Genomic DNA, 24,671 nt, shown 5'->3' on the forward strand with positions numbered 1-24,671 from the left:
CCTCAACAGCAGCATTTAGAATAGGAAGGGCTGATTCAACCTTAATAAAAGAATTGAAGGATTCTCCCTTAATTGCCAAACCTTTGCCTCTTCAGTGCCTTGTCTGAGTTTATCTTCAGGTGAATTGTCAGTATTGTTGCCTTCCCAGTCTTCCTCTCTAGTGCCTTGTCTGAGTTTATCTTCAGGTGAATTGTCAGTATTGTTGCCTTCCCAGTCTTCCTCTCTAAGCAATTTAAAAATAGGATTACAAAATACAATGCAAGATTTCTGGCCAGCACTGAAATCAACAAGATCAAAGTGGCTGAATGACCTTACAGAAGAATTATGGTGCCATCAAGTGATAAGATGCAAGCCAGAACCAAACACTATTCTAATGTAGTACAAATATGAAGTTGTGCACCTGCAACACTCAAATACACTAAACCTTTTTCGGATTATAAATAAAATGCTCTTCCCCCCACTCCAACCCCTTCAATTCAGGTCTTCCATGCAATAGCAGCTAACATTGTTTTATGTTTAAGGAAAGGTCAGCTCAGTTCCGTTCTGCAAACTTAAACACTCCTTCAGTTGTTTCACTCATGGGCATTATGGAGTCCCCCGCCATTATTTTTTTTAAATCTGAAGGACTCCTTAATAAGGGTGTCTACATGACAAAGTGTTTAAGAACTGCCAGAGCCAGCAACTTAAGTTGAGTTCTTTCCGGCTTGCACTTCATCACTATTAACAAGGTCCAATGTTGTCCTCTCATCTGTACAATCCCACTGGTTCCTACCCCATCAGAAATAAACGGCCTCCACAGTAGCACTGCAAATGAGGGCAAGGTTTGGTACTAAACTTAGGGCCTAGTTTTTGTTAGCGACATACAAGCCAGAATAGAATCCAGCTCACTTTCTCATAGTATTAGCAGTCTTGCTGCTGCCATACTATTAAGAATTAAAGTAGCATAATAGTTTATCGCTAAAGGAAGCCAATCTTTCTGCTTACTCGTGATTTGTTCAGTAAGAAAGTGCCAATTGACTCTAGCCAGTGGGAGAGGTTGCTGCTCAACCACACGTCACTTCCCAGTCCCAGGGAAAGCACGCTGCTTTTTCCACAATATGCTCAGACTCTGGCTCGGTACAAGGACATTGGAGAATGAAGGCAGATGTTCCATGTGGCAGCTCAGAACACAACTGGTAGGCTAGTCTCCCCCCCTCTAAAAAAAACAAACCACCTTTAAGTGATCAGTTACCATTCACAGGATATTTTGTTTTTAAACTAGTACCTCCTTTCTGATGAAGTGTTGGACCCTTCCTTGGGAAGGCTATCAGAGTTTGCATCCTCACTTCCAACAGAGGCCCTGTTTCTCTTCTTTTTCTCCTCACGTCGAAACCAGTCAACTGCAGTTCTCAATTCCTTCTCCTCCACACCAAGCACATCTTTGTACAGGATCTCGTACAAGACAGCTGGGAAAACAAAGCACATAGAACCCAACGGTTTTGACTCGGTGCCAGACAAAGAACACCTGGAGTCTGATAGGTGACCTTAGAGTAGCAGATGTGCTCACTGTGGACTTCCACAACATACCAGTTACACTAAACGCCATTCAAAATGGTTAATGAGCTTTCCAGTTTCTTCTCCCTTCAGTACCCCTCTCCTCCCAAGAAAGAGAACAATGTTGGGAAGTACTTCAAATACACTATTTGTAACGGAAAGAGTAAGAGAGTTAATTTACCCTGACAAACAGCAGCATCGGCCTGAAATTGTTCTGTATACACAGAGTCGTAATGGGAGTCACTGGAACAACACAGCAAGATCTTGAAAAAACAGACAAAAAGCTTTGAGGAAGAAATCAAAGAAAACAAAACATGTTCTAAGAATGTTAGAAACAGAGTTGATCCCTATAGAAGAGATTGTAGCAGGTGTACAAATAAGTTTGCCTATTACCCCCATGGACACTCTTTAGTCATCTCATGAACTGTTAAAGGTCAAATATGAGAGACTTTACTGAGAGTCAGCTACCTTATGACCAACTAATGGTCTAGATGCTAAATGCCAATCACTCTTGCATCTCAAATCCGCAAACTGCAAAAACTTATTGGCCCACGAGTATCAAACTAGAGGAAAAGCTAAATACAGAACTTTCCCTACACCCTGTAATTGTGTCAAAACCTCAAGTGGGTTTAGACTATTTACTGCTTTTCATAATGCAAAACCCACAAAAAAAAATTCAAGCTAATTAATTTCTATCCAGGAAGGAAAAAAGAATACACCCCAAAAATCTCCTCTGCTCACTTTTGGGGGACGGAGAAGAGAGCCCTTTCTTCACCCATATATTTGTTTACTCTTGACATCTTCACTTTTCTCATTAGCAACTCAATCCAAGTGTCTCATTCTAACTAGTGAGATTATAAAAAATAGTCATAGGGAACTGTATTGGAAAAGAGGAGATTAAGGGGGGATAGGATAGAGGTATATAAAATCATGAGTAATGTGGAGGAAGTGAATAAGCAAAAGTTATTTACTTGTTCCCATAATACAAGAACTAGGGGCCACCAAATGAAATTAATAGGTAGCAGGTTTAAAACAAATAAAAGGAAGTTCTTCTTCACGCAGCGCACAGTCAACTTGTGGAACTCCTTACCTGAGGAGGTTGTGAAGGCTAGGATCATAACAGCGTTTAAAAGAGAACTGGATAAACTCATGGTGGTTAAATCCATAAATGGCTATTAGCCAGGAGGAGTAAGGAATGGTGTCCCTAGCTTCTGTTTGTCAGAGGATGGAGATGGATGGCAGGAGGGAGATCACTTGATCATTGCATGTTAGCTTCACTCCCTCTGGGGCACCTGGCATTGGACACTGTCAGTAGACAGATACTGGGCTGGATGGACCTTTGGTCTGACCCGGTACGGCCGTTCTTATGTTCTTATTCAGGCACCATCACCCCCAAAAAGTCACAGTTGATCAAATGGGAAGATTCCTGGGCTGTAATATCATAAGTTCCTGTTGGCTGCAGGAGTTAGTCTAGCAAAAGGTTAACGACTGTTCAATGAGAGTGTTCAGCTGTGAAAGCATCAGCCCTGCTGAAGTTAGCTTTGGTTTTGTTTTTTAAGTGGGCAAAACGTGTAGAGACTTCACGGGAGTTACAAGAGCAAAACGGAAGTGACAAGCTCATTCGAACGGGGTGAAATTAGAGCCATCTAGGAGTAGGGGGATAGAAAATTGGCTCCCATTTCCTTACCTTGTCTTCAAAGCCATTGTTTGTAGCACAGGTGGGCAGCTGTCCAGGTTCCTGGTACAGAATAAAGTCTCGTCTAGGCAAGAAGAGGAAAATCAAGAGAATTGAGAGACAGCAGGTGTTTAATGCAAGTGCTTGTTATGAAGACATTGGAAGGAATAGTTTAGAGAATCTACTGTTGGTTAATAGAGAGAATGGGAGCAGAATATTTTTCCTAACAAGTGAATGCCGACATTAAATTTAAGCAATAACTAAATTCACAAATAGGAACCATCTACTTGAAAGAAGAAATATTTGGTAAAACCTACAAGGTTTGGTTTCAGATAAGATGCATCTTTTTATTATTAGTTCAGGTATTTCTGATCTAAAGACTGATTGCTCTGATAGTGAGGCAATTAATCCTTAACAAAGTAGTTCCCAAATGGGTTAAAACCTCAGTACAGGATGCCATTAGAACATTGTAGAAATCCAATTGTCTATTTTGGACTGGAACAGCATACAGAGTGTTTTAGCATCTCTGCCAGTAGGCTCCTAAACTGTTTGTTCAGAAGTGGCAGTATTTTTTTTTTTTTAGCAAGACAGACAGTGCCTGCAGCAGACACAAATGCCATTTGAAATGATAATTTATTTTAAATGTATTTCCAGGCATGTACACCGAGCAGCACTTCTGAGTTCCTGAATTTTCAAGGCCACCTCATATAGCAAGCACAGAGTTTTACTTTTGTGTTGGCAGTTAACTTCTATAGCCAGCATTAGATGTTTCCAATGCACACAACTCCACATCATTTCACATACTTCCTATCAATAAGTCTCTCACCATAGACTTTTTTTTAAAAGAGTTTAATAGTTAAGAAAAATGCCAAATAGGTATCACTAGAGACCAAAGCCCTTTGATAATTCACAGAGCCAGTATTTCCTGGGCAGCAGCAATGAAACCTCCAGTAGTCGGGGTTAGCTCAATCTCCATGGCCACCAGGTCTTTGTTCTCTTGGGAGACTTACCTAGGATGCCAATTCAGTACATTTCAGGACGTGGGATCCTCTTTACCTGGAATTGGTCTGCAGCCACCCATTCATGTAATAAATATTGACCGGCAGTCACTCCTAAGCCAAGCTGGCCTCAAAGCTAGATGATCACAATGGTCCCTCCTAGCCTTAAAAATCTATCAATCAAGAGATTCTGGGCCCCACAGCTAGTACCCTTAAACATCCAAAGCCCATTACAAAATTAATTTTAATTTAAAATAAAAAAAGGAAGAGACTTACTTATACATCAGTGATAGAGCACTTATTTCCAGCTGGCCAGCCCTTCCCTACGTGTACACAAATATTTTAAGATCATGTTAGAAGGTACGAAAATAACTGTTCTTCATCAAACATGGAGTGGAGCTGACTACCGAGCCTGCCCTGCAGTCCCTGGAACGCTATACTGGTTCTCTATATACCATTAATTCAGCTAGTCAACATTTTTCATGATTTTTTTTAAAAGCATTTTCTGACCAGCTCTAACTATGGTGTAAACTTCTAAGCCCCTGTCGTCAAAGCTCTGAAAGACTCAAACCAGGCTCTACAAATGAGCATAGGCGTGCGTATGGGGTGTGCCCAAGCACACCCTAATGCAGGGGTGGGCAAGTTCATCCTGCCTGGCCCGCCTGAGCTCCTGCCCAGGAAGGCTTCCCCCTCATCCTCCGGCGCCTAAGCGCTTCTTGTCCAGGAGCAGCCCTAGACAGCACGGCAGCAGCGTGGCTCCGGCGGGACGTGAGCTCCTGCTGCACAGAGCCATGTGGTCAGGGGGTGGGGCTGCGAGCTCTGTTGGGCCGAGTGGCAGGAGCTCCTGGACACGGCTCGCTGAGGCTCCAGGAGAGGGAGGAGGTGGGGGTAAGCGGCATGGTAAAGGGGCCTGGGCCAGGGGGTTGGATAAGGGGCAGGGAGTCCCAGGGACAGTCAGGGGACAGGGAGCGGGGGGGCGTTGGATGGGGCAGAGGTTCAGCCAGGGGAGGGGTGTGTTCAGGGGATGGGGAATGGGTGGTTGGATTGTGGGGGTCCTGGGTGTCTGTCAGGACTCAGCCGGGGGGTGGATAGGGGTCAGGGCAATTAGGGGACAGGGAGCAGGGGGAAGTGGGGCCTCGGGTGGCTGTCAGCAGACAAGGAGCAGGACAGGTCGGGGATTCTGGGGGGGGGCAGTTGGGGGCAGGAAGTGGGTGGTGGTCAGATAGGGGGCAGGGCCAGGCTGTTTGGGGAGACACAGCCTTCCCTACCTGGCCCTCCATATAATTTTGGAACCCTCGGGCCATAAATTTGCCCACGCCTGCCCTAATGTCTCAAAAAAAATGGCTTTGCGTTTTAATTTAAATTGCATGATACTCTATATAGAAAGCACACGTTCGTTTGCAGCATGTGTCCCCACTACTGTGGCACCGCATCACCATTGGTCCTCTCCTCCTCTCCCCTCCGACTACGATTCTAGAAAATTCTTTGACCTATATCAGCGGCCGCGTCAGGCGTGCCCAGTGCAGTGTCTACAATATTTGTAATCTTTGTCGCGTGTACTCTACTGAAACAGCATAACAAGCCCGTGGCTTTACGTTTTAACTCAATCGTATGATACTCCCTTTTAATTTTAAAATATGGGTCAGTTCATTGTTAAGAGAAGAAAAGGAGCAGACAAGCAGTTCACGTGAAAGCGCCTTTTCGAAACTAGCACATGTAAAAAACAAACTAAGAAGTACACTGTCCCAATAGCGCCCCAACTCATGATTTTGTACATAGAACAAGAATTGGCTGTGTCAGTTAATTACAATGACGTGATTCAGAAATTTACGTTCATAACACCTGGTGAGCGATGTCTCATTCTCTAGGACAGGAAGATGAAGAAACCTTAATCTGTTTTGGTCACTTTGGGTTAGCTCATTATCTGGTTAAAGATCATAAAAATTGACTGCATCTTTGTATACGCCTGGTATCACTACAGCAAAAATGTGGTATTTTGCGTCTCATTTTAAGTAAAGTTTAGAAGTTAATTTTTTTTTAATTAAGTTAAGTTTTATTTTCTTTAGTTTGTTTGATGAATAAAAATAACATCCTTATGACTGAGTATTCAATAAATGTTTGCCTTTAAAATAAAATTCCCTGGGTGTGCACTCTAATGAAATGTGCTTCACACGCCTACGCAAAGGAGTACATCTGAATATACTTCCCTCTGCAATAACAGTGTTTCATAGTGAAAAGGAGACGGGTCTACTCCTCAATCTTTACAAGTTAGTGGTAAGGGGAAAACCCCTCAGAGGCTGCCTTAAATATTTGTGGGCATTGAAGAAAACCCAACAAGGGGTGGGAGGAGAGAATCAATGTGAAGTGATGATGTACCCCTAAAATATTAAGTTCCATCTTTTATAAAATTCTGATTCTTTCTGCATCTGGAAATTTGTAAAATGTGAGGATTCCTGAAGAGAAGATCACAGACATGGGACAATTAAGTATTCAAGCTTTTGCCCAATAATCCTGTGCAAAGCTGCAGCTGAACTCTACTAGCTAGACCTGAGGCTGTCTCAAATATATTTTAAAATATTTCTTTGATAAACATGCTAAATTTGCTTTAGATACTGTTATATCCTGCTCATGTTCACTAGTTAAAAATCTTCAAAAGAAACAGTAAGTATAAAGGGTGCAGCGACTCACCCCTGCGGCGCCTCCTGCTGGTCATTGGGAATTAGCTCTTTTCCACACCAAGGCACCCTCTTCAGGCCAGTGTCCTGCTGCCACTCGCCTCCATGTCCCTCCCAGACCCCGGTGCCCCTTTACCCTAGGGTGCTGCCCCCTGGTAGTAACCCCCCCACACTCTGCCTCTGGGTCTCCCCTTCCTGGGGAACCCCCAACCCACTAACCCCATCTTGCCTTAGTCTGGGCTACTGCCAGTCATCACCAAGCCCCCACTCACTGGGGCAGACTGCAGTGTAAAAGCCACTCATCCTAGGCAAGCGGATTCGGGCCTGCTGTCTTCCCCTGCCACCCAGTACCTTTTTAGGCCTTGATATCAGGCCTGAAGCCTGGGAGGTCACCAGGCCTGAGCTCCCCAGCTCTACCTGATCCTTTTCCAGCTCTACCCTCCATACCGTCAGCCAGGCCCTGTTCTCTCCCAGCCTGCAGGGAGGCTGCCTGAGCGCCTGGCTCACAGCCTTTTACAAGGCCAGCTACAGTCTGATTGGAATAGCCTAGCTGTGGCTGCCTCCCCATCAGCCCAGCCTTAGGCTCCCCCGGGGCTGTTCCAAACCTTTTAAGGCAGGAGCAGGTGACCATCCTGCTACAGTAAGAAAGCAGGGTTCCCCCCCAAAAAACTGGGAAAAAATGCAAAATGTGTCAAACATTTGCTATGAATTATGCACCCAATTTTGTAACAGCCTTTTAAAGGTCCAGGCTGACAGGACCAAAGTTTGGTTCCCTCAGCTGAAATTACATTGTTGTGGTTTGATAATGCCCATCTTTTGCCCACAAGCAAGAACCAAGGCCCTGATCCTGCCATCAGATCTAGAGTCCTACTGCACCCACGCAAGGTCCTACTGAAATCAAGAGGGCTCTGTTCAGGTGCACGTGAATCTGACAGCAAGACTGACGTACAACAGAAACAACATTCAAACCCACATTCCAGCAAACATCATGAGCTTTCTGGGCTCAGCCTCAGGAATACAAATCTGGCCTTACATCTGGATCTCCCAGCCATTCCAGATATTCTTCAAATGATCCTTCCACATACTTAAGAAGAAAAGATAGAATTGATTTAATTGGCTGCATATCATTATTCAATCTGCTGGAAACATTAAGAGTCAGAATTTGCACTTTGTATTTAAAGAGTTTAGAAGAAAACTGAAAATATTTTTCTTATTTGTATTACATAGTGCCTAGGAACCAAGTCATGGCTCAGGACTCCATTGTGCTGGGCAACGTACAAACAACAGATGGGTCCTGCTCCAAGGAGCTTACAATCCAAGTCTATATCCATCTGTTGTCTTAGACAATTGGAGGAGGAAGGAGTACAAAGAAACAATGAGACCAGATTGGTCAGCATATAGGCAGTGGTCTTAGCCCAACAGCCTTCAGGTTCATAAGGCAAGTAAGTAGCCTTCCTGATCATGAATGATGTCTCCCTTGCCCCCACATTTAGGAACAATTGTGTATGTATGTGCTTAGTAAAGGAGGTAACTTCTTGCTGAAAAGCTGTTTTATCTATATGCAGTAGATTGGGGTAGGCAGCCTGCGGCATGCAAGCTGATTTTCAGTGGCACTTACACTGCCCGGGTCCTGGCCACCGGTCCGGGGGCTCTGCATTTTAATTTAATTTTAAATGATATGTCTTAAATATTTTAAAAGTAGCAAAGAATTCTGTGGCACCTTATAGACTAACAGAGGTTTTGAGCTTTCGTAGGTGAATACCTACTTCGTCAGATGCATGTAGTAGAAATTACAAGGAGCAGGTATATATATGCAAGCAAACTAGAGATAATGAGGTTAGTTCAATCAGGGAGGATGAGGCCCTGTTCTAGCAGTTGAGGTGTGAAAACCAAGGGAGGAGAAACTGGGTTTGTAGTTGGCAAGCCATTCACAGTCTTTGTTTAATCCTGAGCTGATGGTGTCAAATTTGCAGATGAACTGAAGCTCAGCAGTTTCTCTTTGAAGTCTGGTCCTGAAGTTTTTTTGCTCCAGGATGGCCACCTTAAGGTCTGCTATAGTGTGGCCAGGGAGGTTGAAGTGTTCTCCAACAGGTTTTTTTATATTGCCATTCCTAATATCTGATTTGTGTCCGTTTATCCTTTTCCGTAGCGACTGTCCAGTTTGGCCGATGTACATAGCAGAGGGGCATTGCTGGCATATGATGGTGTATATTACATTGGTGGACATGCAGGTGAATGAACTGGGGATGGTGTGGCTGATCTGGTTAGGTCCTGTGATGGTGTCGCTGGTGTAGATAAGTGGGCAGAGTTGGCATCGAGGTTTGTTGCATGAATTGGTTCCAGAGCTAGAGTTACTATGGTGCGGTGTGCAGTTACTGGTGAGAATATGTTTCAGATTGGCAGGTCGCCTGTGGGCGAGGACTGGCCTGCCATCCAAGGCCTGTGAAAGTGTGGGATCATTGTCCAGGATGGGTTATAGATCCCTAATGATGCGTTGAAGGGGTTTTAGCTGGGGACTGTATGTGATGGCCAGTGGAGTCCTGTTGGTTTCTTTCCTGGGTTAGAGCAGATGCGGTTGTACCTCAGTGCTTCCTTTTATTTGTCTACAGCCAAGCACTGAGGTACAACCGCATCTGCTCTAACCCCTCAGACAGAGTCCAGCACCTACAAAATCTCCACCAAGCATTCTCAAAACTACAATACCCGCACGAGGAAATAAGGAAACAGATCAACAGAGCCAGGTGTGTACCCAGAAGCCTCCTACTGCAAGACAAACCCAAGAAAGAAACCAACAGGACTCCACTGGCCATCACATACAGTCCCCAGCTAAAACCCCTCCAACGCATCATCAGGGATCTACAACCCATCCTGGACAATAAAACTTCAGGACCAGGACTTCAGGACGTTAAAATAGCACAGCAATAATTGTGAGTAGGAACTTGTGCAAGTGCCTGTCACCAAAAAATTCTCTTATCTCACTATTATACAGCATGTTCTGAGATCAGCTGGATGTCTCCCTCCACCCCAATGGTAGCTGCATTTAAGTGGGGTCATCTCAATTGATTGGCCTCTTACAGTTGGTCTGGCTACTTCCACCTTTTCATGTTCTCTGTATGTATAAATATTTTCTTGCTGTACGTTCCAGGCTATGCATTCGATGAAGTGGGCTGTAGCCCACGAAAACTTATGCTCAAATAAATGTGTTAGTTTCTAAGGTACCACAAGTACTCCTGTTCTTTTTGCAGATACAGACTAACACGGCTGCTACTCTGAAACCTGTCATTAAGTGGGGCATGTCCACAGCGTACAAAGCACTTTAATATCACTTGATGGGAAAGACTGCACGGTATTATAATACTAAGGAAGCGAGTTTATTGCTTTCAACATCTATTTTGTGGATAAAACATTTAGAATTGTTCCCTTAAGAGGCAGGGAAAGCCATCTATGAATTAGAGTTCTGATAGCCAACAGAGTATTCAGAATGCTCTTCCAGAACCAAGTTGTTTCAAAGGATTCACAAGACCTGTCTATACTGGTAAGTTTACCTGTTGCTGACAATCACTGACCCATCAGAGCAACAAGCACATTTCTGAATATTCAGTAGTATTGTAATAAAATTGGTATATAAAGGCACCGCAGTAAGTTGGCAGGGGTTGAATTTGTGGTCTTCTGAATGAAAACCACAGACCTCTACCACTTCAGTTACAGTAGAGAAAATAGTGGTCATCCACTGAAAGTGTGCAGTGACATTTAACCATGGTGTGTTATTGGCTTTAAGAGCCCTGCAGTATTCCAACTGTTGGTGTCACTAAGCATAACCCTACGTAACTCGGGAGGGTGGAAGGCCACAAGAGTATGGAGCCTTCCTGGTTTTAGGCCTCAGCAGACAAGAGTCCCTCCATGTTTGAACTTTAATCGACCTAAAAGGCCAGGTGTAACAGCCGTTATCAGTTGCAACAGTTCTAACTGGTCTAAATCAGAAAAAATGAGGTCTGTGCACCTTTAGCAGAAGGACAAGATAACTTGCAGAAGGAAAACTTACTAACGAGCTGCCGCGGCCAAGATTACTTAATGCACCTGCGCTTACGTAATTGCTACAGGGGGAGGAAGGAGGAGGAGGGAGGGGAAACGGGGAATTGCTAGTCAGTGAGAAAAGTTCTCATGGATATAAAGGAACAGACTGCTTGGTTTAGGTGTGCTTGATCTGAGTCAATCTCCCTGCACCGCTTTGAGATCTCAAATAAACTTGGTTTGCTTCTCCACCCTGGTGTGTTTATTGGCGCGGCACACCAGGCGACGGACCCCCCCGCTGTTGCTTGGCCTCAGGCAGTTATCTGCCGGCAACAGTTCTTGGCGCCCAACGTGGGGCTCTGAGGCTAAAATTAGCCTTGCCTGGATCTCTTCTGGTGGTCGACTGATTGCGGCGACGACCGATGCCAAGCGCGCACCGGTGACTTCACCAGGGGCCTCGGCGGAGACGCAGTTCGACTGACCCCAGAGGGCACAACGGTGCAACGCGCTCGAGTGGTGGAGAAGCAGTTGAGGGTGACGGTGAGGAACCGGTCCCTTGGATAAGGTAGGAACAACAGTCCAGTGGTCTGGATTTTTGCCTGTTATGACCTGGGGACTCCCAGTGTCACCCTAGGATATGGGGCAGGGACAGAGTACAGGCAGGGCACGGTGTACACCCTTAGAATGCATTCTAGCGAATTGGGAAGTGCTTGGATCAGATCCACTAACTAAAAGCAAACTAAAAAGTTCTGTATAGTAGACTGGCCTCAATATCAACTAGAGGACCAGAAAGGTGGCCACCGGAAGGATCACTTAATTATAACATGATCCTCCAATTACTCCTGTTTTGTCAGTAAATGGGTAGCTTCTGAAGCTGTTTGTATGGAGAGCTCTTGTAAAAATACCCCACTGTAGCTCCAGTTCTTCCCTCTGTCTGGCAGAGTGCAAGGATCCAAAAAGCAGGTTAGGGATAGTGCAGGGACAAAGGAGGGACCTGTCTAGAAAAGGGAGACCCTATGTCCTAGTGCACTCTCTCCCTGTTGTAGCTAAAAAGCAAGATCAGATGCAGAATGGTACTGGGGGCCAGTGTGAGTGACTGTTACCAGAAGACGCCAAGAGTACCCTGTGAAGCAAAAGCTCGTGACCAGGACTACTCTAACGCAAGCCCGGTAACTAGTGGATCTTTAGGAGGTCCGACCCATGGTGGGCTGACTTGGCCTGGCATCGTCCAGTGAGGAAGCTGCCTGGGTCTAGGAGTGTGTGTACCCATTTTCCCTTCCCCTTTCCTTTCCGTGTGGGCTACTGACAGTCTGATCATCTCACTGGATGCAATCAGAGTAAGCGACGCCGTCTCGGAGAGACTAGCCGACGTTCTTTGCTGAAGGGAGGTGTAGGAGGGTCGTGGCCATCCTCGTTAGCCTCTCCTGTGTGAGTACCCTGTAGGGAAAAATCCTTAGTTTATGAGCCGCTAGCACGGACAGGGCACCCTCCCTGTGTGTGTAAGTGGAAAATGGGGGGGGGGGGGCAGTCTAAACATTCCACCTCACCCCCTAGGGTACCCCAGCATATTATATGTATGTACATTATGGTTCAACAACTTGCAGGTATTTAGAGAAATGGAATATTTACACGCGTGAAAATCCATCTAAACAATGCCCACTAGAAGGTACTTCAATCTAGATAAGATCATACATCTAAGAGGAGTGTTTAATCACCAAAAAGCCCTGACACAGGGTGAGCAAATTTGTCTATTGAGGAAAGGAACGGGTTAATTTAAAAATCATCTTGGCCCAGAGATGGAAGGGGGGGGATTGCTCTGCGTTCAAGGTCCAGAATCAAAGCAGACTATGCTAAGTACAAAGAAAAACTGCTTTCGGCCCCAGCTGGCTGTGAAGGAAAAAATATAGACAGAGGCGAACCAAAGGCAATACAAGTTACAGAACTAAGATTACATTTGCAAAGCTTAACTGTCCAGTAAGATCCAACAGTGTGCCTTTGTGACCCCGGAGCCGGTGTGGCTTGGTGACACTGAAGAAGCCGCAGGCAGCTGACCTGGACTGGAATCTCTGAAAGAGATGCTGCAGAAGATTCCAGGGTGCAAGAGAACAGCCCTCCAAAGAGAGGAAGCATGTTAGAAATTCTGGACAAGCTGTATCCAGGATAATCTCCAGTCCACCTCTCCCCCCTTCTCTGAACATTATACACAGAAGTGGCCAGTCTGGACGTACGTGTGTGGGTATGAAAGGGGCTTGGGGCATTAATGTTTTCCTGAGTGATGAGGGAGCGTTCCCAACACTCTCCGTTGTTGTTTTATTATTTTATTAATGAAGCTTTAAAATTCAGTTATGTGGTGTGTTTTCTTTATCTTCCCCCAACGATCCTGTAGTGTCAGCCTGATCACCTGACATGAGGGATAGATTGGTAACAGAAATTTGTCACAATTTGGTGAGCAATTAAGAAGGGGGGAGCCCTGCAGAATTTACACCATCTATTTGTTTTACCCTTGTTATTTTGTGTTTGCTTTGCTTGGTACTGTTGGTGTTATATGTTGAGAACTGCATGAGTAAAAGTGAGTCCTAATAGGATAAGAAAACGCTATCTGGTTCTGGTTCTGTTCTGTTTAACCGGTTACTGTTGTTTTCCTGCTCTGTTCATTTGGACGTTAGGAGTGTGGGCGGAACTGAACCTCTCGTTCGTAATTCCTTGGAGTGGAAGCCATGCGTGCGAGGAAGCTCTGAGGTCGAATTGAGATCCTTCTGTCCCGTCCCCTGTAGCGGTCAGTGTATAGAAGTGGGAAAGTCTGGCTTAGACTGTAATTCCCTCTGCTCTCTGTGTAATTCTCTTTTCTGTTTAAGTGTCAAACAGATGAATGAGTCTCTGGGTAAACCCTCTAAGAATAGTCCTTTAAATTATATGTTAAGTAAATGGCCTTTGCCCAATGGGCCATGTGTTTTTGTCCAGGTGGCAAGCCTCATGAAGGAGGACTCGGGTAGTCTTGTGAGTAAGAATGTTTAAGGGAAGAGACCAGGAGGGAGGGGGCTAGATGAGAAGCCCACCCTCCTAGCTAAACTGGTAGTGGAACAAGTTGGTGCCCATGGAAGGAACGGTTCAGCAAAAAAAGCAGGATCGGGCCCAGGCAGGCAGGCAACAGAGAGAGAGAGAGAGAGAGAGATTGGAAAGCAGGTTGGAAAACTTTAAGGCTGTAGTGGAAGGAAGGAGTCAGTAAGTGTAAGCATGGAGATTTCAAATACCCAGGACTTACTTGGAATGGTGATTTAAGTTGATAAAAGTGGCTGTTGGGAGACAAGCAAGTGATTTAAGGGAGAGTGAGAAGTTAACTCTGTAGTTGCTGGAGAAAACGGCAGTTGAACTTTGTAAAAATGCTAAAGAAAAAAAAGTTTTTGGTGTCTGTGAAATGTTTGTAAATAAATTCAGGCAAAGAAGTTATTGGATTGCAATCATTTGGTGTGGCTATGAACAATTTAGTTGAATTAGCTGAAGAATGTATACAGTGTTATGTAATTGAAAACCTGTGCTGCCTATGAAACAAATACAAGAAACTATGGGGTAATTCCTCTGTTTTGCCTGAAGCCAACAAGAGTATTTGTATATTTCAAGTGATGATTGTCTGCCCAGAAAGGGTGGGTAGACCTCTTGTTTTTTTGTCTTTCAGATAATCAGAGAAAACTGATGCCAGCTGAACAGCATTCAACATACCATGCATTTACTGGCACAATAGAAATTATGTTTTGTGTTCTATGTTCTGTCTTGTGGTGTTTGTCTTGTGGCCGGAATTTTTGTGTTTAATATTTTTATAAAATAGTCTAGTTTAAAATCAAACAAAAAGGTTAAATTAAAATGCAGATATTTGTTTTGTTCAACTTGGAATACAAAGTGTTTGGATAAATCAGGAGAATGTGATATACTAAAGTATAATGCATTTCCTCAAGAAATTTCATTGGCCAAACTGTTAATTGCAAAAATTGTTGTTAAAATTTGCATACCAACAGTCTTTGAAAGCAAAGACATGAAAAGTTAACCCACTCCCCATATTGTACATGGGATCTTTCTGGCTACCTCAGATTTCTAGCCAGAGGGCTGGGGATGGTGGAAGGCTATTGGACTAGAGGTTGTATTGAGTTAACTCCTCAAAGTGGGTGTGCTTGTCCTGGCTTGTTGCTCCAAAGCTCTGTAATAAGGTTATTTTAGTAAAAGGGTGTGTGTGGCATATATTAAATAATAAGACTAATTACTGTATAATGACAATGTTTATGTCTTCATTGTTGGGAAAAAGGTGTATAAGTAAAAAGTGGAAGTTTCCTTTGCAGGTTAAAAGAAGACAAGAAAGGAAGAAGAACAAAGCACAGAATGAGTTAACGGGAAAAAAAAAAATTAGCTAGCAAGCTCAGGCTATAGATAAGACACTGACTCCATTCAAGGACACTGCTCACAGTTAAGACTTGGCTAACAACTAGGAAAAGGAGGGCTTGAATTTGCCCACACAGCTATGAGATCTGAAAAACATTGCCAGGCACTAATGAAATGTGTTAAGTTTCTATTCTCACAGGTAAAGAAGGGCTACCCAAAGACCCTAGCAGCCCTGCCACTCCTTGGAACCAGGAGACGGGATTGATGTAAAGGTCCACGGACAAAAGACTACCTTGGCTCCATGCTGGAAAGGCCCTTATTAAGTCCTGCTACCTACCAACACTGCTGTGAAGTGCCAAAGACTGACTGCTTGGACCCAAGATTCTCACTGCAAAAAGACCCCTCCACCTCGGGAGAATTCTCCTACTGATGATTAGCCTATTTCACCTTCCAGCTCCACTGTGCCTTCTGGACAGTAGGGAAAAAGTACAAGGATGCTGCACCACGACTGTTTTGGGAAAGAAGGAACACTCGCTCCACTGAAATTGCCAAAGTCCAGGAATTCCTGACTAGAAAGGACATTAAGAACTGACCCTGGTGAAGAAACAAAGAATTATACACTGGTGGGAGGACATTTGTGGGACCCATGTTTGGGAATGTGGTATTAATTGGATTTTGGGGTTTATTCTACAGGCTGCGCCCTGTGTTTTGGATAAATCCTGCAGCATATATATCTCTCTCTAATTGGATTTTAAATAACAAGTACCCAAAGAGTTTGTTCTGCTACTAGAAATTTTACCCATATTGAAACCATTCCAGTGACTAATAATGTATGCTATTAATGGAAATGCCTTTTGACAGTACCTGAGAATAGTTAAACAACAGGTGTACTATAGTACTACACCAAGAAAAGATGGTATTAAATATAACTGAGGCTGGGAAGGCATTGCAGTGGGATCTAGTATGTTTAGGAATTCGCGATTTCCTAAATGACCAGCTGATGGCCATTCGGAGTGATCTTGAGTACCAGACGTGGCCCACTGCCCTTACAGACGCATCAGGAATACCATCTGATCTGTGATCATGGAGACATACTTGGACACTTCCTGGGTGGAAGTGTGGCTTCCCAGGGCTGGGTGTGCGCCCTTACAGGGGATGAATGCTGTACTTATGTCCCAGAAAGCGCACAGGATATTAACAAGCACATCCTGTCAGCCAAACAGGCTTTTGAACAGTGGAAGGCCCAGGAAAGGAAACCTACTCTTTCTGATTCTCTCTGGGGCTGGTTACTCAACCTGGGAGAACTAGGGGAAGGCATTGTTCACCTCCTGCTCACTGGTGTGGTGTTGTGTATTGTTACTCTTCTCTTGCTTGCTTGCTGTAAAGCACTCCAGCTCCCTAGGGCTTAATCACATGTTATCCTTTAAATGTGAGAACACTCAGCCAAAAGTTTGTTGAGTATTCTCAAAGGAGGGAGTTGTTGGTGTCACTAAGCATAACCCTACGTAACTCGGGAGGGTGGAAGGCCACAAGAGTATGGAGCCTTCCTGGTTTTAGGCCTCAGCAGACAAGAGTCCCTCCATGTTTGAACTTTAATCGACCTAAAAGGCCAGGTGTAACAGCTGTTATCAGTTGCAACAGTTCTAACTGGTCTAAATCAGAAATAATGAGGGTTGTGCACCTTTAGCAGAAGGACAAGATAACTTGCAGAAGGAAAACTTACTAACGAGCTGCCGCGGCCAAGATTACTTAATGCACCTGCGCTTACATAATTGCTACAGGGGGAGGAAGGAGGAGGAGGGAGGGGAAACGGGGGATTGCTAGTCAGTGAGAAAAGTTCTCATGGATATAAAGGAACAGACTGCTTCGTTTAGGTGTGCTTGATCTGAGTCAATCTCCCTGCATCGCTTTGAGATCTCAAATAAACTTGGTTTGCTTCTCCACCCTGGTGTGTTTATTGGCGCGGCACACCAGGCGACGGACCCCCCCGCTGTTGCTTGGCCTCAGGCAGTTATCTGCCAGCAACACCACTGTTCCTAGAGATGCATGTTTTACTTCAGAACAGAGTGTCACACACACACACACACGAAGGTTCAGTTTCACAAGACAGCTTATTAATGTCTGTAATCACAGTTCCTTAAAGCAAGAGCTCAGATGTTTAGAGTAACTGTATATTATATTTTACAAATAAAAATATTGTGCCATATGTTTCCAAGGTTTAAAAACAAATGTAAGTTGACTAGAAGCTAATGGACAGTATACAGAGTGAGGCAAAAGAGCAAGCATTTTCCCCTCAACTTCTCATCTCGCTTAGTACTAGCTTAAACCTGTGACTGGTCAAAACGTAGACGCTAAGAACAACCCACAGTACAGTGCGATGTAGGATTTCAGTGCACAGATCTACGTAAATAATGTTGATGTGTAAACACCCCCATTTTTTCCTAAGTTTACACACAAAACATTGCATCTCATAAACACAAGTCTACTTACAGCCTCAAAGTTCTCTCGGTTTTCCCTCATAAATGAAACACAAGCCTTCCTGACTTCCTGGTGATGAATCTGAGAATAAAACACCTAGAAAATAGAGAAGGTGTTAAAAGGCACTGAAACAAAGGGTTGCAGCTCATTTTAAATTGTACTTTTACACTAAGGCTCCTTTTCCATATAGTTCACATCAGTGGCTCTCAACTGGGGGTCCAGGGTCTGCTGCTGGGCAGTGAGCAGATTACAGGGGGACCGCCAAGCAGGGCTAGCGTTAGATTCACTGGGGCCCAGGGCAGGAAGCTGAAGCCCTACTGAATGGGGTGAAGGCCTGAGCCCTGTCACCTGAGGTGGAAGCCAATGCCTAAGCAACTTGCATCCAGCATTTACAATGGTGTTAAATATATAAACAAGTGGTTTTTAATGTGTAAGGGGGACCCTTGCTATGTGAAAGGGGTCACCAGTACAGAAGTTTGCAAACTGCTGTGATAGTCCAACAGGTCTATAGATCAACCACAACTAACAGTCTATAGAAAGTGATTAATCATTTAATAAAACCTTTATAAGCTACTCATAAATAGAACCTCAATATATAGCATGCTCCTTTTTGGATGCACATCTGTGCCTTCTGTTCTTTGCCCATGCATTTGTAAGGGGAAGAATTTGAAGTTGCTAAAGGAAAATTAATTACTGTTATTTAGGTAACCACTGGTAGAGTATTAGTCCAAATAAGACCCTTTACCCCAAACTCTGGGAGAAAAGGGAAACTAGACCCTAGCTACAGTCACTTTGCAAAACTAGAACCAACCCCCATTTTGTGAGAGAGAGACCAGAACTGGAAACTTTGATGCAACTCCTGCAGCTCCAGCTTTGGGAATAGAGAGGATTCAGATGTCTCCAAGGTGGATACTTCAAAGCCAAAAATACCAGGTGACACGGAGGCCTGTGGCATCTTCTGGACTAAGAGAAGTCCTGGAGCAGGTGCTTTTGTGGGTGAACACCCGCTTGGCCAGATGCACGCTTATGCTCCAAGACTTCTGTTAGCCTACAAAGTGCCACGGGCACCCTTGTCGCTTTACACAGCTGCAGCCTAACCCAGCTCCCCCTCTGCTCCAAAATCCAAATGGGGCCTTATCTCATCCAACCCCAGCCCCCCTCCCCCCCAAAGAAAGTAAGTGGGGTTGGACTTGCAAGCTGAGCGGGTCCTGTTTAGGAGAGAGGGGACCAGAAACGTGGGGGCAGGGAGAGGAGAAGTTCTGAAGTGGCTGCTAGGACCTGGGTGTGGGGGGAACCAGGCAGGCCCACGAGCGGCCCCCAAGGGGGGGGGGTGAAACTCCTGCTACCTGCTCGGAAACGGCCCGAAAGAGGCAGGAGGCGTCTCTGGCCGTGAGCTTGCGGTACAGCCCCAGGCTGGCCAGATACGTGTCCATGATGGCCTCCTCCTCGGACTTCTGGCCGAAGTCTTTCTTCCAGACCGGCTGCATCTTGCCAGCGGGGAACTCCTGCGATGTGCCCGGCGAGCCCTCGGCCGGGGCGGCTGCGCTGGCCCCCGGGGACTGGCGCGGAGGGGAGGCGCCGCTGGGGGGCGCTGCGTGCAGATGGCTCCCCGGGAGCCCCGCTGCAGCCGGCGAGCCCCGGAGTCAGTCGGTGCGCGAAGCCCGGGGGAATTTAACAAGGCCGCAGAGCTCGCTCTCGGGGCTGGGGGGCTGCTGCTCCTTGCAGCGCTGTCCGCTCCAAGCAGCGGGCGTCGTGCTCAATGCGCGCCGCGAGGAGCGTTTCCTGCGCCTGCAGCAGAAGCTGGCTGGGGGCTGCTTTGCACACGTGCGCTAACTTGCTTGTGGGAATGCATAAAAATGGAACCAAGTTAGAGCCCGTCCCAGGCTGTAGTTCCTTGGACTGCCGCCCCGAGGTGCTCTGCTTTGGCCTGGGAGGTGGGTACAGTCCCCTTTCACATCTGCCTCCTAGCAGGTGCAAAGGCGCTTCTGCTCCTAATCCACAGAGCTGCTGCCATTCACTTCCATTGAGCAAAGGAGGCCAGCAACGAGGAGAACATGCACATCTAGCTGCCTTGCTAGGCTCCTGGAGATGTAGTGCAAGTCAGTAAAAAGCATTGGGCTTTCTTGTTTATGCTTGTAGGCCCCACTCCTGCAAATCATTGAACTCAGTGGCCCTGTTCCCATGGCAAATTCCTCAGGTGCAGCTTCAGGGGTCATATGTGGAGCTGGGGTTTTGTTCTTGAAATGGCTTGTTCTTTGACTGAAAGATCACTAAAATCCTGGAAACAGCTGCTCTCTATTTGTCTAGAATCATAGATTATTAGGGTTGGGAGGGACCTCAGGAGATCATCTAGTCCAACCCCCTACTCAAAGCAGGACCCATCCCCAAATCACCCCCTCAAAGATTGAGCTCACAATGCTGGGTTTAGCAGGCCAAAGCTCAAACCACTGAACTATCCTTCCCCCTGTTCATCCCACCCCCGGGAGAGAAGGGATTTCATGCTAGCTGAGTCCATTTTGATCATTTAGAGCTTTTTTTGTCCTGATGTGCCTATATATGACTATAAATAGAATGTGGCAATTTGGGGGTTCAATCCTTCAGTCCCTACTCAGCCAAAACCACTAAGTAGTTTCATAGGGACTGTGTGTCTTGCAGGAGTTGGGTTGAAAGTGGTAAATATTAACCAAGCTGTGTTTTCTTTGCCGACTTAGGAAGTGAAAATCTCCTTGATGAAAATGTTTGGGGCTTAGAAAAATTCACTCTTGTGCCATTGGCCAGCAGATAAACTGGTTATAGAGCAGTATTTGAATACAAATTTTTTGATTCTGAAGACAGCTGTCGCTTGTGTTTCTCAGGTGTTAATAAGGGATGTAACTACACATCAAACACCTAGCTGCAGAGCTTTTTAAAAAAAAACAAAAACTTATTTTAGGCCAAACAGTATTTAATGGAGTGACATTTAAGACCAATTGCACAATTACTTGATCATTTAGTAGTAGAAACAAAATATTCTGTGTTGATAATGTCAAGGCTCACAACTCTTACTTAAAAACTGGAGCAGGTTTAATTGTATCTGCTTGATGGGTGGTAATGCCAATCGTACTGGGGAAAAAAACCCTCTAAAAGCCCGCTTGCTGGCATTTTCGTCTTTCTTACTCTTTTTCCATGCTCCTGTAAGTGCCGATGGTGAGAGTGCTGATGACTTCTATTTATTTGCAGAACAAAACTGCAGGGCAGTTGACGTGCAAGCCTTACACCACACTAACAATGTACCGGCACCAGGTGGAAGAACGTTAGTGTGCGTGCCTAGTCTATCCTGCGGCTCCTTCTTGATACTACCAGTTGGAGTGGGGATTTTTAATATGTTCTGTGAGGGCCCCGTTTCCTGTTGTGGCCTAAAAAACTCCTTTGCAAAGCCTGTCTGAGGAGGAGTGAGGTTCATTTGAAGAGAAAGGGTAGAGTAGGAACTCAACTGATTTTGCTGACTGGTGACTGTTATGGGCTGATTTTGTGAGCTTCTCCACAGAGGCATAGGAGGCTAGCTCCACTGGGAGCAGCTTGCAGGATGGCATCTCGGTTTGGTTACTTTCTTTGTAATTATTTTTGGATTGTGCTTTCGGTTGTTGTGGAGCTCACCTCGAGCCTGGATGCGCATGCTTTTATGCTGATGGTTTGGTTTTTCTTTAAAGTAAATAATTTCAAATAACCCTCTTTGAAACATCTGTTTATTATTTATTTAGGGCTGGATTTGAACTGGCAAACTAAATGCACTTCCAGAGCTCACAAGCCATGTGATTCCCCCTAAATGTAGAGGCCTCTGATGGTTTAGTAGAAAACAGTACAAAAAGATGACCAGAATACTACAACGAGAGAGCAAACCAGTCCTTTTCCCTAAAAACTGAAAACCATTCATATTAGTACTGTAAAAACTTATCAAAACTTGTTCCTTTAACTACAAACGATGAAAATGCCATGACCTGGAATGGAAATATTAGTGCTTAGAAACGGGCTAGAGTGTCTGATCAATAGAAGAGAAATGGAAACTCGTACAGAGATTCGTATAATAGGAAATCAGAAGGTTACAGGTCTTTAGATGATCCAGGATGAAATACGAACAGTGTCCCAGCAGTTAAAGACCTGAACAATTTTTGGGGAGTAGGCACTGTAAACATTGTAAAGCACATAATTTCCTTTTCTATAAAGTGTTAATGAATCATCTGAAATCTTTTCCATCTCCATCCCAACCTAAAGCTCAGGTCAGAGCAAGGAGGATAATATCCAATATATTAGAATGATATACAAACAATATTTTTCTTTGTCAGGACATTAGAACAATTAAGTAATAAGTAGAGCTAGTCTGGAGTTTTCCAACTAAGTATTTTTCAATGGAAAATGCTACATTTGTCAAACTGAAACTCTGGGGGAAAGGGTTGGTTTTGACAAATTTCCCAATTTGAATTTTTTATTTTAAAAAATGTTTTGAAATTGTCAAAATGTTGTTTCAACATTATCTAAACAAAAAGTTACATTTTTTGGTTTGAAAATTTTTGTTTCTTTTTGGAGATTAAGGTTCCAAAAGGTTGAAATAAAAATAAAAAATTTTGGAAGTATCAAAAAGAAACATTTCATTTTACCTAATTAAAAAAAAAACAATTCAGGTTCAGTTCATAAAAATATGAGATTTATAATTTGTCACAATTTGTGGTAGGATAAATTTCAGAATCTTTAAAACTTTCATGGGATGGGAAAACTATTTCCCACCTAGCTCCAGTAATAAGAGAGCCTATTTCACGTGTCCACCTCTGTACAGTCTGTTAACTTCTAACCCAGGTTTTCACTGCAGTTGACACCTCAAATTGGCCTAACTCGGATGAGAGCAGCTACACAGTGAAATAACATTCAGATCGTAGTGATTGAATTGCCTGCTGAGTTGTGTTCACTTGAGCTCCATTGACCGGCCAGCCAAATCAAGTTAAAGCACTCCCATGCTTGAGTTCAGAGATTTTGTGTGTGGATGGGATTTGATCTGGGGGCAACACGCAACTTAGAACACCGTTAACTCTGCAGTGAAGCCAACTCCCTAGACTTGCCTTAGTGCAAGTGATGCATTCTTCTGGTGCTGGGTTTGATCACATCTAGCAGTGTTGGTGTCTGTGAATATGTGGCCAAGAGTTTAACAAAACTTGTTTAGCCCTGGTTAAAATGATTTTTAAATAGTTTATTTTAAATTAAACCTTCTTTTTTTAAAAAACAAGGTCCTGTTTTCCCTCCATAAACATTAAAGACCCAATTACACTTCTTGAAGTAGCAGTGATTTTTCCTGGTGTGCTTGGACTAAACGTTCCGTCTGCAGCTGTTGTGCACTGTGCAGTAGACTGGTTGGTTACCACACTCTCACCTTAGAGGATGCTGCATTTTATTGGTGCTTTGTGTTCGTGTGTGCATATGTATACATATATTCTGAGACTCTCACACAGATATTTGATTGATTTGATATAGATGTGCTTTCTGTTCTCAGTTTGGTGGAATTATTGGCACTTTGAAATTTCAACCTGCGTGACCTCTGACATGGACTTGCAGCTATGTAAATAAATCAGACCTAGAGTCCAGAAAACATTTAGGCTCTGTCTGGAGTAGAAAAACAGCAGTTTAGGGTTGCCCATGACTACCTAACACATGGAGACAGATCTTGCCCTGTCTCCACTAGGTGAGAAGTGCTGGATAATACTGTATTTTTAAAAATGTGTTTGCTAACGTGGTTTAAAACCCAACCTATTCACCTCGCTGGACAGGTCTACAATATTGTAAGACCTTTCGACCGAATAGTCTAGATTTTCCAAAATTCTGTCAGACAAAGGTGTATTTAACCAAGAATAAGTTCTGTTTGTTGTGTAAATGTTTATTAATACACACACCACAAACATAATACATACAAACTAGTGCTATCAATTAATCACAGTTAACACGCATGATTAACTCAAAATTAATTGTGATTAATCACCTAGTGGAGACAGGGCAAGATCTGTCTCCATGTGTTAGGTAGTCATGGGCAACCCTAAACTCCTGTTTTTCTACTCCAGACAGAACCTAAATGTTTTCTGGACTCTAGGTCTGATTTATTTACACAGCTGCAAGTCCATGTCAGAGGTCACGCAGGTTGAAATTTATTATATATTTTTGAATGTTTTTCTACATTTTCAGTATTGATTTCAATTACAATACATATACAAAGTGCACAGCGCTCACTTTATATTATTAGTTTTAATTACAAATATATGCACTGTAAAAATGGTAAGCAAAAGAAATAGCACTTCCTCTGGAATGGTGGTTGAAGCATGAAGGGACATGAATCTTTAGTGCATATGGCACATGCATATCTTGCAACGCCAGCTACACCAGTGCCATGCGAACACCTGTTCTCACTTTCAGGTGACATTGTAAACAAGAAGCGGGCAGCATTATCACCTGCAAATCGTAACCAACCTTATTTGTCTGAGTGGACTTGTGGGCTCTAAATTTGTGCATTGTTTTATTTTTGAATGTAGAATTATATACCAAAAAAACCTGCATTTGTAAGTTCAACTTTCATGATAAAGAGATTGCACTACAGTACTTGTATTAGGTGAATTGAAAAATCCAATTTTTTTAACAGTGGGAATATTTGTAATAAAAATAAATATAAAGTGAGCACTACACACTTTGTATTCTGTGTTGTAACTGAAATTAATGTATTTGAAAATGTAGTGAACATCCAAAAATATTGAAAATAAATGGCATTCTATTGTTAAAGTTTAAGTGCGATTAATCACAGTTAATTTTTTAATTGCTTGACAGCCCTTATACAAACCTTACTTCACTGTACTTCTTCACCAAAATTTACATCGGCCTCCTTGCTTTGCTTTTCTGATGCTATGACATGTAAAAAACCTCTTT

The 24,671-nt window shown here is 43.9% G+C and overlaps 1 protein-coding gene across 1 annotated transcript in view; it reads right to left on the reverse strand.

Annotated features, from left to right (window-relative positions):
* Nucleotides 1-19,225, reverse strand: part of LOC115642543 (putative bifunctional UDP-N-acetylglucosamine transferase and deubiquitinase ALG13) — a 31,128-nt gene extending 11,903 nt beyond the window's left edge. The window contains 8 exon segments of the mRNA XM_030546167.1: nucleotides 82-157; nucleotides 1,265-1,445; nucleotides 1,715-1,796; nucleotides 3,221-3,293; nucleotides 4,483-4,529; nucleotides 7,915-7,965; nucleotides 17,751-17,834; nucleotides 19,085-19,225. Coding sequence (XP_030402027.1) covers nucleotides 82-157; nucleotides 1,265-1,445; nucleotides 1,715-1,796; nucleotides 3,221-3,293; nucleotides 4,483-4,529; nucleotides 7,915-7,965; nucleotides 17,751-17,834; nucleotides 19,085-19,225 — 735 coding nt within the window.
* Nucleotides 19,226-24,671: the final 5,446 nt, after the last annotated feature.

The sequence above is a fragment of the Gopherus evgoodei genome, unplaced genomic scaffold (genome assembly GCF_007399415.2).
Source record: "Gopherus evgoodei ecotype Sinaloan lineage unplaced genomic scaffold, rGopEvg1_v1.p scaffold_41_arrow_ctg1, whole genome shotgun sequence".
Taxonomy (NCBI): domain Eukaryota; kingdom Metazoa; phylum Chordata; order Testudines; family Testudinidae; genus Gopherus; species Gopherus evgoodei.